Genomic DNA, 12,419 nt, shown 5'->3' with positions numbered 1-12,419 from the left:
GAACTGGGAGATAATACATCTCTGAATTCCTTTCTCTACATCATATGCAGGAATTTCTGGCATCTCAACCTTGTTTTAACACAGGGCCACTGAGTCCAGCTTCCAGGCAGTTGGCTGCCCAGGCAGACTCAGCTGACCCAGATCACTGGGTGCCCTGTGGGACTGGTCCACTCTCTTAGAATCCATCCTACACACATTCTGCAGAGTTCGGTCAACAGAAACTCAACTTCCTGCAGTTCTCCTGGCAGCTAAGCCTTTCCAATCCGGGTCTGACTTTTTTTTATTTTAATAAATTTATTTATTTATGTATTTATTTATTTATGTACGTATGTATGTATTTTTGGCTGCGTTGGGTCTTCGTTGCTGTGCGCAGGGGTTACTCTTTGACTCTTTGTTGCAGTGTGTGGGCTTCTCATTGCGGTGGCTTCTTTTGTTGCGGAGCACGGGCTTTAGGCATGCAGGCTTCAGTAGTTGTGGCACGTAGGCTCAGTAGTTGTGGCACACAAGCTTAGTTGCTCTGTGGCATGTGGGATCTTCCCAGACCAGGGCTTGAACCCATGTCACCTGCATTGGCAGGTGGATTCTTAACCATGGTGCCACCAGGGAAGTCCCTGGGTTTGACTTTGTGTTGGGACTTGACTCTCCCAGGTCGTAAGGGATGGAGCCGGGCCAGGGAGCTTTGCGGGGAGCTGACTTTTCTCTTACAAAGTAACCCCTTCAAGGGATGTCATGACATGGTCTTCAAGTATGGGGACAACTTTGCCCAGAGAGGGGAAAGGGGCTGTGAAGTGTGATGGGGGCTCCTGGAAAGTAGGGGTTGGGGTCCCCTGGTCTGCCATATTCCCCCTACCCCCCTTCTCTGGGCCCCACCAGTGTGCCAGCTTTTACTGAGCGCAGCGGGGGAGGCCATAGATTCACCTTCTGTGTCTCTCTTTTTTTTAAAATTTATTTATTTATTTATTTGTTTATTTTTGGTTGTGTTGGGTCTTTGTTGAAGTGTGTAGGCTTCTCATTGTGGTGGCTTCTCTTGTTGCAGAGCACGGGTTCTAGGTGCATGGGCTTCAGTAGTTGCAGCACATGGGCTCAGTAGTTATGGCTCATGAGCTTAGTTGCTCTGCGGCATGTGGGATCTTCCCGGACCAGGGCTCGAACCCATGTGCCCTGCATTGGCAGGTGGATTCTTAACCACTGTGCCATCTGTGTCTCTTTTGTAACAATCCGAATCTGCCGTGTGTGGCTCTGGGCTCAGTTTTATGGCTGCGAGAGAGGAGACCCGCTGTCATAGGCAGGTTCCCACCTCCCTAAGGTGAGCGGTCAGGGGCTTGAGCCCATCCCTGTCCGCTAGGTGGTTGGGCTTCCTTCGAAGTCCCCACCCACCACAGAGTTCATATCATTGTCATATCATTCCTGGTCAACACAGGTAGCCACTGGGGCCCCAGGACGCCACATCCTGTCCCTGAACACGCATGGCTGCTCAGGGCCTCTAGCCATGCCTGGACCAGGCTGCCAACCCCAATTTTCTGGAAGGTTATTGTCTGCAACGCACTCCAGAGATTATGGGAAGGAAACTGGGTCACTCATAAAACTGACAGGCCCAGGTACAAGTGGAGACACAGCCAGCTAACGCCACAGGAGCCCCCTGGACACCATGGCTCTGGGCTCAGGGCTCCCTGGCTTTCATTTCTTCTCCTTTACAATGCAAGTGTTGGGGCCCTCCCCTCCCGCTAGACACGGAAGGAGAGCCTGGGAACCAGCAATGGCTACAATGGGACACATGTCCAGTTCACACAACCCAAGAAACGAAGCACTGCATGCTGCCGAAAGTGACCTGTCCCTCGCTGAGAAGTGACCGTGGTCAGGGAGAGCCGCATCGACTCAGGCCCGAAGCCTGACGACTAAGTGATCTGCAGGGCGGTGAAGGCGGGGCAGGAGGCAGGAGGCTGGGGGCTTTCGCACAGCCAGCTGTGTGTCTCATCAGGCTCTGGGACCACCCCACAACATACACACACGCTGGTGGGAAGCAATCCCAGGAGGCTTGGGAAGTCCAGGGTCAGCAGTGAGAGGGGGTGGGATGCCTGCCCATCTCCAAGCCCCTCCTCCCAGAAGCCCCTGCACCCTGGGCTGAGCTTGCCCTCTGTCCATGCCCTGCATGAGCCCCTGCAGCCTCTCTGCATTGCCCCGCCCTGTGAGTGGCTGCCAGGGGTGGGTCACAGTCTCGTCCTCTGAGTCCCCTGGCCTGGCTGTGGTAGATAATCTCCCGGCCTGGGGAAGCAGGCCCTAGGGGTCTCTCCCTCAGGAAGCCCTCTGCTGGCCAGCCCTTCGGAGGGTCTTGGAAGGTGGTGAAATTTCCGCCTTATAAGGATTCGGGTCTCCATGGCTTCTGGCTCCCCCCAGGGGTCCCAAAGGACCAGAGCCTGGGGGCTTCGTCCTCCTGGCCAGGGTCCACCCGGGCCTGGCCTCTCAGCGGGAACTGAGGAAGTGAGCCAGGGTGGGTTTGGGCTGGTTCCAGGTACAGGGCCTGGGTGATCCCAGATGAGGAAGGATCCTCTTCAAAGCCATTCTGCTTCATGAAGGAGAGCTCGGCAGGGCCCCTTGCTCGCCAAACTCCCTGGATTCTGTGCCTGCCTAGGGCCCTGCAGTGTGCCGCAGGTGGGCCGCAGTGGCCGTCCTCACCTCCACCTCCCCAAGGCTGCAGAGGTTCGTGGTGCCAACAGTGGCAAAGGGTGTGGTTGGTCAGTGAGGAATCGGATTCAAGACTGGGCCCTGGTCACCTGGTGCTGTCAAGGGATGGCGGTGGAGAGTTTTCTCGGCTCGCCCTCTGTAAAGAAAGGCGCTGGCTCTGCACAGCCCAGGTGATGTGCCGCAGGCCCCCAGAGCTCTGATGGAGACTGGTCCCCCAAGGCCGGCAGCTGCCCCAGGACCTCGGCTGGGCAGGGCGGTGAGAGGTCTGGGGGGAGGGTCGGGGCGGTGGGGTCAGGGCGGCGGTGCGTCCCGGTCAGGGGTCGGGCGCTGAGGTCTCTGGTGGGAGTCAGGGTACTGGGGATCCGGCTCGGTGGAGCCTGGTGGGCGGGATCGGGGGGTCGGTGGCCCCGGGCAAGAGAACCCGCAACTCCCAGCGCAGCCCCGCCCGCGGCGTCGGTCTTCTGGGCCGCACCGCGCCTGCCTTTACGGGCCCGCCACCGACGTGCTCGCCCCCGCGCCGCGGCCGCCATCTGTGGCCGCGCGAGCGAGCGTGCGCGTGCGTGGGGCTGCGAGCGTGCGTGCGTGCGCGCGCGCGGCGGCGGCCCCGAAAGCGGCGCTGCAGCCTGGGGCGGCTCGGCTGAGGCGGCTCCTCCCCGCTCTCGCTCCCGCTCCCGCTCCCGCGGCCCGCGGCTCGCTCCTGCTCCGGGCCCGCCTGCCCAGGCCGCTCCCCGGGCCCGAAGATGCCGGCCGTGTCGAAGGGGGACGGGATGCGGGGCCTGGCGGTCTTCATCTCGGACATCCGCAACTGTGAGTGGCGGGGAGCGGACCCGGCCTGCGTGGGGTGGGGGCGCAGGCCGGGGTGAAGGGCTGGCCGGCGGGGGCCTTCGGGGGCTAGGGTCCGGGGCGCGGCCCTGGCGGGCGGGGGTCCGGGGGTTGAGGGCTGGGGTCCGGGGCGCGGACTTGGCGGGCGGGAGTTCAGGGGTTGGGGGCTGGGGTCCGGGGCGCAGACCTGGCTGGCGGGGGTCCTGCGGTTGGGGGCTGGGGTCCGGGGCGCGGACCTGGCGGGCGGGGGTCCGGGGGTTGGGGGCTGGGGTCCGGGGCGCGGACCTGGCGGGCGGGGGGTGGGTGGGGAGCGAGATGAGGACTTGTCGTGGGGGCGGGGTCAGGGGTGCGGGGTCAGGGGTGCGGGGGTGAGGGCGGCGTTCCGCAGCCGCGCCGGGTCTGTGGCACCGCTGAGGGGCTTCTGGCGAAGGCGCCCCTCCCCAGCATGATGTCATCTCGAGCAGTCGGCCCGTCTTTCTAGCAATGGAGCATTTAACCCAGCGGTTTCCAAAACAGCGTGGCTTTTCCCTGGGAGTGGGACTAGCGAAACCCGCGTCTTGCCGGGGAAGCAGCTCCTTGACCTGGGTTCTGGCGGCTTATTAGGCCCTGATTAAAATGACTCGTTCCCGAGGGAATCTGGACACCGGGCGGTGGGGGGTTGGGATGGCTTAGGGGAACTGCTGCTCTGCTCGCTGTCTTCCATCAGGGACAGGGTTCTTAGCGACATGTGTCCCCTCGGAGTGGAAAAATCCACCCCAAAAAGTGCAACGGCCGGGGGGCCGGTGGGTGTACTGTTGGTCCACCGATACATTTGACTTTGGTGCGCAGAAACTCCTGTTGCTTTTCAGGTAGCTGTCCCCTTTATCTAATTAAAAAAATAGACACAAAGCCAGCTTCCTGTCTGGTTTTATTTCTTGTTTGTTATCCACCAGACGTTTGTGGATTTCAACACCTGAGGTTTCGGTGTATTTTAAAGAATGCTTGTGACTTGATCTACTGGTAAATGCTGTTGTCCTGAACCCTCCCTTGATCCCGTCATCTCCTTAGACTGGGATGGAGGACCCAGACTGTGGAAGGTTAGATTTTCTGTCCCTTCCCTTTCTCTGCAAGAAATCGGTGTGGAAACACACCCTGAGGTCTGTGCTGTTACAAGTCGGGCAGTATCCTTTCTCTCTTTCTTTGCTGTGTAATGTGATTTCATAGACAGTAATATTTGTAATCGTAATGCGTCTTGGAAAGCTAAGTGTGGATGTGCTACTGCTTCAGGAGACCCCTTGGGCCAAAGCTTAGCCGCCTTAAATTAGCCATCACATCTGTCCTTCCATTATGGAAGAAAATTGCACTGGGCAGGTCATTGAGATTGAAACTCATTTTCTTGGACAAGTGATCATCTACAAACTAGATGTGTTCTGTGCTGGGTCTGCCGCATAGTGGAGACTTGGCTGTTGACTGAGTGTAGACAGACTCTCCACCCCGCACGGTGGCGTTTGGGGCCGATCACTTGTGCGGTGCTGTCCTGTGCTCTGCAGCACCCCTGGTCTCTACCGCCTAAACGCTGCAGTTGTGACAACCAAAAATGTTTCCAGCTGTTACCCTGCAGGGCACAACCCAGCCTGAGCCCCTGGTGTAGGCCCATGAATAAGATAGTGTCTTCCTTGACGGAGCTTCTGCAAGAAGAAGATGCGCCTAATCCCTTGGAGGGCGTGGGGGGGGCAGCTGTTTAACACGGCCCCTCCTCAGAGCCAGCTTTCCTCGCCGTCCTGTTACCCCCTCATCAGCTGCGGCGCTGTCCTCTCCCCTCAGAGCAGCGTCAGCAGCTCGTGGCCCTGTGGCCTGCCCCGCCCCCCGCAGTGGAAGCCCCACGGGGTGGGGGCCACGTCTGTCTGGCCCACCACATCACTCCTCCTGGCTGGCAGTGTGGCGTGAGACGACACCCAGTGGATGAGGAGACAGCGCCCAGCTGGGGCCTGCTCTGGCTGAAGGGCATCGCGGGCCGAGGCCGGTGGGTGTGCCCACGGCAGGGAGGAGGAGCAGGTCTGGCTGGAGGTGGGATTGGACAGCGAGCCCTGGTGGGAGCTGCCCCGAGCCGAGCCCTTAGTAGCGGGGAGAGGGGTCCCTGCTGCCCCCCGCCCGGCCGGCTCTGCTTCCCTGTTGTGAGAGTGAGCCAGGTGGCCGGGTTCTGTGGGGAGAGGGCAGCCGGGGCCCTGGCCACGGAGCTCGGTCTCCTCCACTGACACGGACGGGTGGGTTTGGAGCTGAAGTATCACTGAAGCGTTTCAGCTCTAAAATCGCAGCTCCGTTTTCCCTTTCCGCACAACGTAGTCTCTTAAATGTCCCCCTTAGCAGCGAGCTCTGCCTCGGGTTGTGCCTCACTTTGGTATCCGCTGCGGTGGACGGGCTTGGAGGGCTGCGCCTCTTTGCGCTGGTGGCAGTGATCGTGCCCCAGGATTTGAGAGGTGCCCGTGTCCTCGTGTTCCGTGGAGCTTTGTGGCTCAGGTAGAGAACCAATTCAGTGCCCCCAAAATTAACTTGGGGACTTCCCTGGTGGCACAGTGGTTAAGAACCCGCCTGCCAATGCAGGAGACACGGGTTCAGGCCCTGGTCCGGGAAGATCCCACATGCCGCGGAGCAGCTAAGCCCATGAGCCACAACTACTGAGCCTGCGCTCTAGAGCCCGCGAGCCACAACTACCGAAGCCCGCACGCCTAGAGCCCGCGCTCCGCAACAAGAGGAGCCGCCACAGTGAGAAGCCCGCGCATGGCAACAAAGAGTAGCCTCCGCTCACCGCAACTAGAGAAAGCCCGCGCGCAGCAACGAAGACCCAACGCACCCCCCCAATAAAAATTAAGGTTCATTTTACTCTTGTCTGTACATTTAAAAAATGCTGACTTTTTGAAAAAATTGCTCTTCTTGCATATTTTCTTTTGCACTCTTCTGCATAATTTACATTCCTTAGAAACCGATTTAGGAAGTATGTGACGAGGCTCCTGGGAGGGACGGACCACCAGGCTGGGGGAGGAAGGAAGGCTTTGGTCTGGTTGAGTGTTTCTGCCAAGGCTGGTGGTTGCTGCTTCTAGGAAATACCTGTGTATTCTTCCCTGTGTTTCCCTTCTGGCTCTTCTGGAGGGGTGGGGGTGGGTCACTGCTTCTCTTACGAGACGTTGAAATGTCCTGGTGATAAGTGTTCTCATGCCACATACTCAGCATTACTTTTCTTTCCTCTTAAAATGATTTTCACTCTTTTTTTTGGCACCGACACGTGTCAGGATTTTGTAGTTGCGGAATTATTGGAAAGGCTGTCTTTGTGGGATTAAAAGGCATTTCTGAGCTTTAAAAAAATCTAATAGACCCGAGGGTAAGATTCAGAAGTGCCGTGGGAAAAGGCGTTTTGCGTTACTGTGACCAGAGAGAGGGATTCTGGCGGGAGCTCTGAGCAGGAGGGGCTCTGTGTTCCTTGAATGTCACTTGCAGGTTCGTGGGCACAAGGCCGGCCTCCCAGAGCTCAGATTTCAAAACTTCTAAGCCGCCAAGGATGGAAAGTCTTTTTGTGAGTCTGTGGCAGACTTGTCTGGCGCTGTGCTGCCACGAAGCTGTGTGGTCCCTTCCCTGTGAGCTGGCCTCCGGGACGCCCTGGGGGCCCACGGTCACATGCTGTACTTCCTCCGAAAAGCTGAGCGGTTCTGAGTTCCGGGACAAGGTGGGCCTCAGGTTTTGGATAATGGGTGGCATCTGGGCTTGTTGTGGAAATGCTGCTGGGGTTCTGAGAAATGGAGCACGCAGCCCTGGTCTCCTGAGGTGCTTGCAGACAGACAGACAGACAGGGTGGGAGGTGAGTTCCCACCAGCATGTCCGTGTGTATCGAGCACCTCCTGTGCTCAGGACTCCTGTGACAGGCACGCACCCCTCCCATCCTGCCCCTCCCTCTGGTCAGCACGGGCGTTGGACACGGACGCCGCATTGGGAGCTACAATGTCCATGCCTTCTGTCAGCCTCTGGCGGCTGCAGCGCGGAGTAAGTTAAATGACTTCGCTGACAGCTCAGCACGGTAAACGGGATGATACTCGCTGCAAAACAGAAATGAGCAATTTCCACTAGGCCACGTGACGCCTAAAATGTTGGATTACAAAACTGTATTTACTGATTTTGGCGTTTTCCCTCTTCAGAATCTTCCTGACTTTGGTATGAAGGTTGACACGTTGAAACGTGTCATTTTATTAGGAGGAGAATTGCAGGATAGGTTCCAGTGGCCATTCCCTCGTGGGGGTGGGAGCTGAGGCTGTGTGAGGAGATAAGCTCCTGCCCTCTGTGCTGGGGAGAGGGTTGTAAGGGTTCAGCCAAGGTGCGTTGAATAAAGACCTTGTGAGGAGGAAGCGGCCCTGTTTTAAAGCGGTGCCTTGGAGACCGACTTGGGAAGAGGACCTAGAAGGGTATGGGGATGGCGCTGTGGGGTGCCAGCAGGGGAGAGGCGAGGCCCAGCCAGCCCCAGGCGCTGTCACTGCCCACTGGGCACAGCCTCTGCGCAGCACTGTCGGCAGCGGAGGAGGGCCAGGGCTCGTGACCACCTAGATGAGAGCGAGGGAAGCGGGGCCACCGAGGCTTCTGTGGGAGGCGCCAGCGGGGACGGCGGGAGACACTCAGCTGTGGGGTGGGCCCGTGGTCTGGCCCTTGCAGTTTGTGTGAGTCGGGGTGCGACGGATTTAAGGAGGGCAGTGATGCACCTGCAGCTGCCCTGTGCCCAGGAAAGAGAGGAACCCCTATGCAGGGAGGCTGACCCCCTCTTCCCTGGCGCGGCTCTGGCCCCGTGTAGCTCCCTTAGCCTCCTGGTACCTCAGGAAACAGGGAGTGGCTGGCTGACTGCTGGATGTGTTCATTAAGGCAGAAACTTCTGGCCAGTGGTTTGGGTCAGATCCTGATTCTGCCCCTTTTCCTTTCCCACTCTTGCAAATTGTGGCCCTGGCCAGCCTGGAGTCTTCATTTTGCCCAGCATTTAAACCCGGTGAGGGACTGCCCTGGCAGTCCAGTGCTTTCACTGACGAGGGCCCAGATTTGAGCCCTGGTCGGGGAGCTAAGATCCTGCAAGCCATGCAGCGCGGCCATAACAAACAGACAGACAAACAAAAAAACCCCAGTGAGACTTGCAGTGGTTTTGCGTTCAGCCCTCTCCTTGTATTCGGGATGTTTCCCGTGTGCGGTTCTTTCCACCTGCCCCCATCTGCAGGATTGCTTAAAAGTGTGGAGACCAGAATCCAAATTGGGTTGCTTGGCTTGTATTTTGCATTGCAAGGTCTGTTTTTTTTCCTTTAAAATCCTTTCTGACAGCAGCAGAAGGGTGACGTGAGGATTAGTTATTTAGTGCACTTAGAGCACCTTGAGCTCCTTAGGGCGGGCAGTGCTGTGGGGATTTGTGTTTTGCTTTTTCCGTGGCCGGCCTGCCTTTGTGTGATGGGGTTGAGAGGGCAGTTATGTGTTTCTGTTGCCGTTTGAACAGCATTGAAAAAGGGCACTATGTTGATGTTGAATAGTTTTTTAAAGCACAGTAGGAAAAACAGAGCAAGAAAATGAGTATTTTGGAATACTTTTGGATTGCATTTATTGCTATTGAAAAATACAGTTCAGTAGCTGTTTTTGGGGGGGAGGGAGTCTTGTACAGTACAACCAGATCAGAACCTTCTTTTGAACCTCACTGTGCCTGTGAGAGCGAGTCTCCTGGGATGGAGCGCGTGCTGACTTGGGCCAGGTGGTCTGCATAAGCCCTCCTTCCCTGGAGCACATTTCTCACAGCCTCAGGGACTTCTGTCAGTTAGCTTGCAGCTTCTGTTCAGTTCATTCCCGGGCTCAAACTGCCGTCGCCTCATTACTTTACTACAGTTTGAGTCGTCCTTGCCTGGAGTAGCACAGCCAGCTTTCCCAGCACTGAGAACGTGGAGGAAGAGGGAGGTGGGAGGGTGATTGTCTGAGGGTCCGTTGGTGCTGAGTCGTTCAGTTCCCGAGGCTTGGCTTTTCTGAGGTTGTCGTCCATGGGGTGGGGCCGTAGGTCCCTTGCGTCTATGGCTTCCTGAACTGTCTTACGGGAAAGCTGGTCACAGAGGGAGGAGATGCTCTTTTGTTGGAGCTGATGTCTGTCTGATGTGCATTCTCTGATGTAGCATTTGCTGTAGCTCTAATATAAATCTGCTTTGTAAGTAGCCAAGGAAACACTGTTTTTCATATTATGTTCTTGTTGTTTTGCTATAATTTTGATACAACCCCAAGAGTGAAGGGTGTTTTGAAGGTGTGTATTTCATAATTTATTTCTTTATTTTTCTGGATTCTATTTTTTGACATAATTGTTTAATTCATTCATTCATTTGAGAAATCTTTTGGGTGCCCATTGTGTGCTGGCATTATTCTAGGCACCGGGGATTCAGTGCTTAACCAAATGGACAAAATCCCTGTACTTTCAGAAACTTAAATTCTTGTGAGAGTAGACAGACAGAATAAATGACAAGATGGGTTTTTCTCGTTTACTTTGTCTGTCCGCTCTCACAAGAATGTGCGTTCTAGCCTCCTGTGCCCGTCTCCTCACTTCAGTGACACCTCTGGGCTCCATTTGGGTCCCCTGTCCCTAGGCAGTGAGCCGGGCAGTCGTAAGGCTCCTCTTGTTTGTTTCCTGACTCTCAGTGACCGCTGTTTTCCATAGTCAGTTGTCCAGTGTCTGAAAACTATTGTTTCATATAATTTTGTTCAGGTTTTTAGTTGCCTAAGGTGGGAGGGTAAATCCTATCCCTGTTTCTGGCCAGTAGGTTTTGGGGAGTTAGACAGCCAAGACGAATTCAGAGGCAAGGTCTGAGCTAGAGGTAAGACTACAGCTGCATTGTTTATCGGTGGCTTTTGATACCAGGAGACTGGGAAGCCGACCTGGGAAGCTGACCGAGGGGGTGGAAATATCACAAGCACTTTACCTTTGTTTACACATCTGATCTTCATGATGATACTGTATAGTAGGCACTAAGTTCCTTCCTGTTTCATGGAGGAGGGAGCCGAAGCCCAGGAGCCCAAGGCCCTGTCTCTGGAGTGGTTGAGCGAGGACCCAGACCCAAGCTGCTGGGCTCCAGGTCTTTCTTCTGAACCACAGTGCTGGGCCAGCTCTCCAGGCGGACGGCCAGAGCTCCCGACGTGCCAGCCCTAAGCAGCTGGGCAGCCTGGGCCAGCGAGGAGGGCTGGTCAGGTGGGTCACAGGAGAGGACTGAGCAGGGCTGAGCCCGACGGGGTGGTTTACAAGAGAAGAATTGGGAAATGAGAGTCTCAGCTCTCTTGGAGCTTTGCTGCAAAGAGGTGGTGACGCAGAGGGTAGAGGGCAGGTTGGCCCCTGTTGCTGCCCTGACACTGGAGCATGCTTTTAGCAGCGTTCAGCAGCACCCCTGTAACAGCTCGTGTTCTGCGCATCAGAAGTGGGCACGGCCTGGCACCAGGGTGCTCTGCCTGTCTCCCAGGCTGAAACCAGGGTCCCTTCTGGAGACTGGGTGACGCTGCTTCCGCTCGGTCCCACACGCCTTCTCTCGCGGCCCCTCCCCGGACCCCTCAGGGGAGTCCCTCTCCAGATTTGGATCTCCCTGACCTCTCCCTCCAGGCAGGGAGAGCCTCCGCTCGGAGGGCTCTTGCGAGTAGACTGGGCTGCTTGCATGACCCGGGTCATTCCCCAGCCTTAGTGACATCTGCAGAGTTCCTTTTGCCCTGGAAGGTAGCTCACGGGATCCTAGTATTGGGGTGCGGGTGTCTTTGGGGGGGCATTCTTCCTATCACAGTGGGGTCAGGAACGCTTTTTTAAGATTAATTCATTTGCTCAGCAAATTACTGGGTTCCTGTTTTACACAGTGAGCAAAAAAACCGATAAGAGTGCTCGCATGTGGCTTACGTTCTAGTGAGGTAGACGTTATAAATAAGTATAATGTACGGTGCATCACATACTATATTAAGGGGAAAATAAAGGGAAAAATAAAAGGGGGTTGCAATTCAGATAGGGAAGCTGGGGGTCAGGTGTCCCTGGAGTGCTGGTGGGCAGGTGGGGAGGCCACAGGGGCTGGACTTCAGAGCCGGGGGACGGGGAGAGGTGCATGGTGGGGATCTCGGAGCCGGTTAGGAGAACTCTGTCTTTCACCCTGTGTGACAGGCCGAGCCAGTGCAGGGTGAGCAGAGGCGGGACTTACCTCTGGGGAGAACTCCTGACTGCTGTGTTGAGAAGAGCAGGGGAGACCGGTTAGGAGGCTCTGAACCAGGCAAGAAAGGTGAGGACCTGCTAGGAGGTGGGAGGTAGACCGTGTTTGTTGGCTGATGGGAATGACAAGGGCCAGGGGGAAAGTGGAGGGGCAGAGGCGCAGGGGGAGGTGGTGCTGGTGAGGGAACAGGCGCCCCAGCCACCAGTGATGGGGGAGGGAGGAGGTGTTGGAGGAGAAGCTGTGAGGGGGCCCCTGGGAAGAGCTGACAGGGCCTCCCTGGGCTTCACATGTGAGGCCAGCCCAGCAGAGCTGGGGGGTGTGTCACCAGGCACGCTCAGCTCTCCAGGCTCACCTGCCAGTTGACCATGAATTGGACTCAGCAGGGAGGGGTTTGGCCAGCAAGTGCTTAGGTGGAGGAGAAGTGTCGGGGCTTGGTTTATGTGATGGGATTGAGGCTGGTAAGAGGGCGTGAGGACGGGGAGAGGGACAGAGAGAGAGTGGGTCGTAAGTCCTGGGGGCGGGGCAGTGGGGTTCAGAGTTTGCTTACCTGATGTAGTGAGCTGAAAGGACGGGCTGTGGGGTCCCTGCAGTGGAGCGTGGGGAGGGTGACGGTTGGCGCGGTGGCCCTGGCGGGGCCAGATCTTCTGAGGAGCCGAGATCAGGGCTAGTGGGTTTGGGGGTCGTTCATCTTGTAATGGCAGGGAGAGGGCTAGGGTTATA

General features: G+C 56.8%; 1 protein-coding gene across 2 annotated transcripts in view; it reads left to right on the top strand.

The window, feature by feature from the left end:
* The first annotated feature begins 3,292 nt into the window (after positions 1–3,292).
* Positions 3,293–12,419, top strand: part of AP2A2 (adaptor related protein complex 2 subunit alpha 2) — a 63,572-nt gene continuing 54,445 nt past the window's right edge. For both annotated transcript variants that reach the window (XM_082660455.1, XM_082660454.1), the window contains exon 1: positions 3,293–3,489. In XM_082660455.1, the coding sequence (XP_082516581.1) occupies positions 3,423–3,489 (67 nt within the window). In that variant the 5' untranslated portion in view covers positions 3,293–3,422. The remainder of the gene's footprint in view (positions 3,490–12,419) is intronic.

Source organism: Grampus griseus (assembly GCF_964374135.1).
Source record: "Grampus griseus genome assembly, chromosome: 8".
In the NCBI taxonomy this organism is placed as follows: domain Eukaryota; kingdom Metazoa; phylum Chordata; class Mammalia; order Artiodactyla; family Delphinidae; genus Grampus; species Grampus griseus.
Note: the sequence above shows the minus strand (reverse complement) of the source record. Positions and strands in the feature narration are given on the sequence as shown.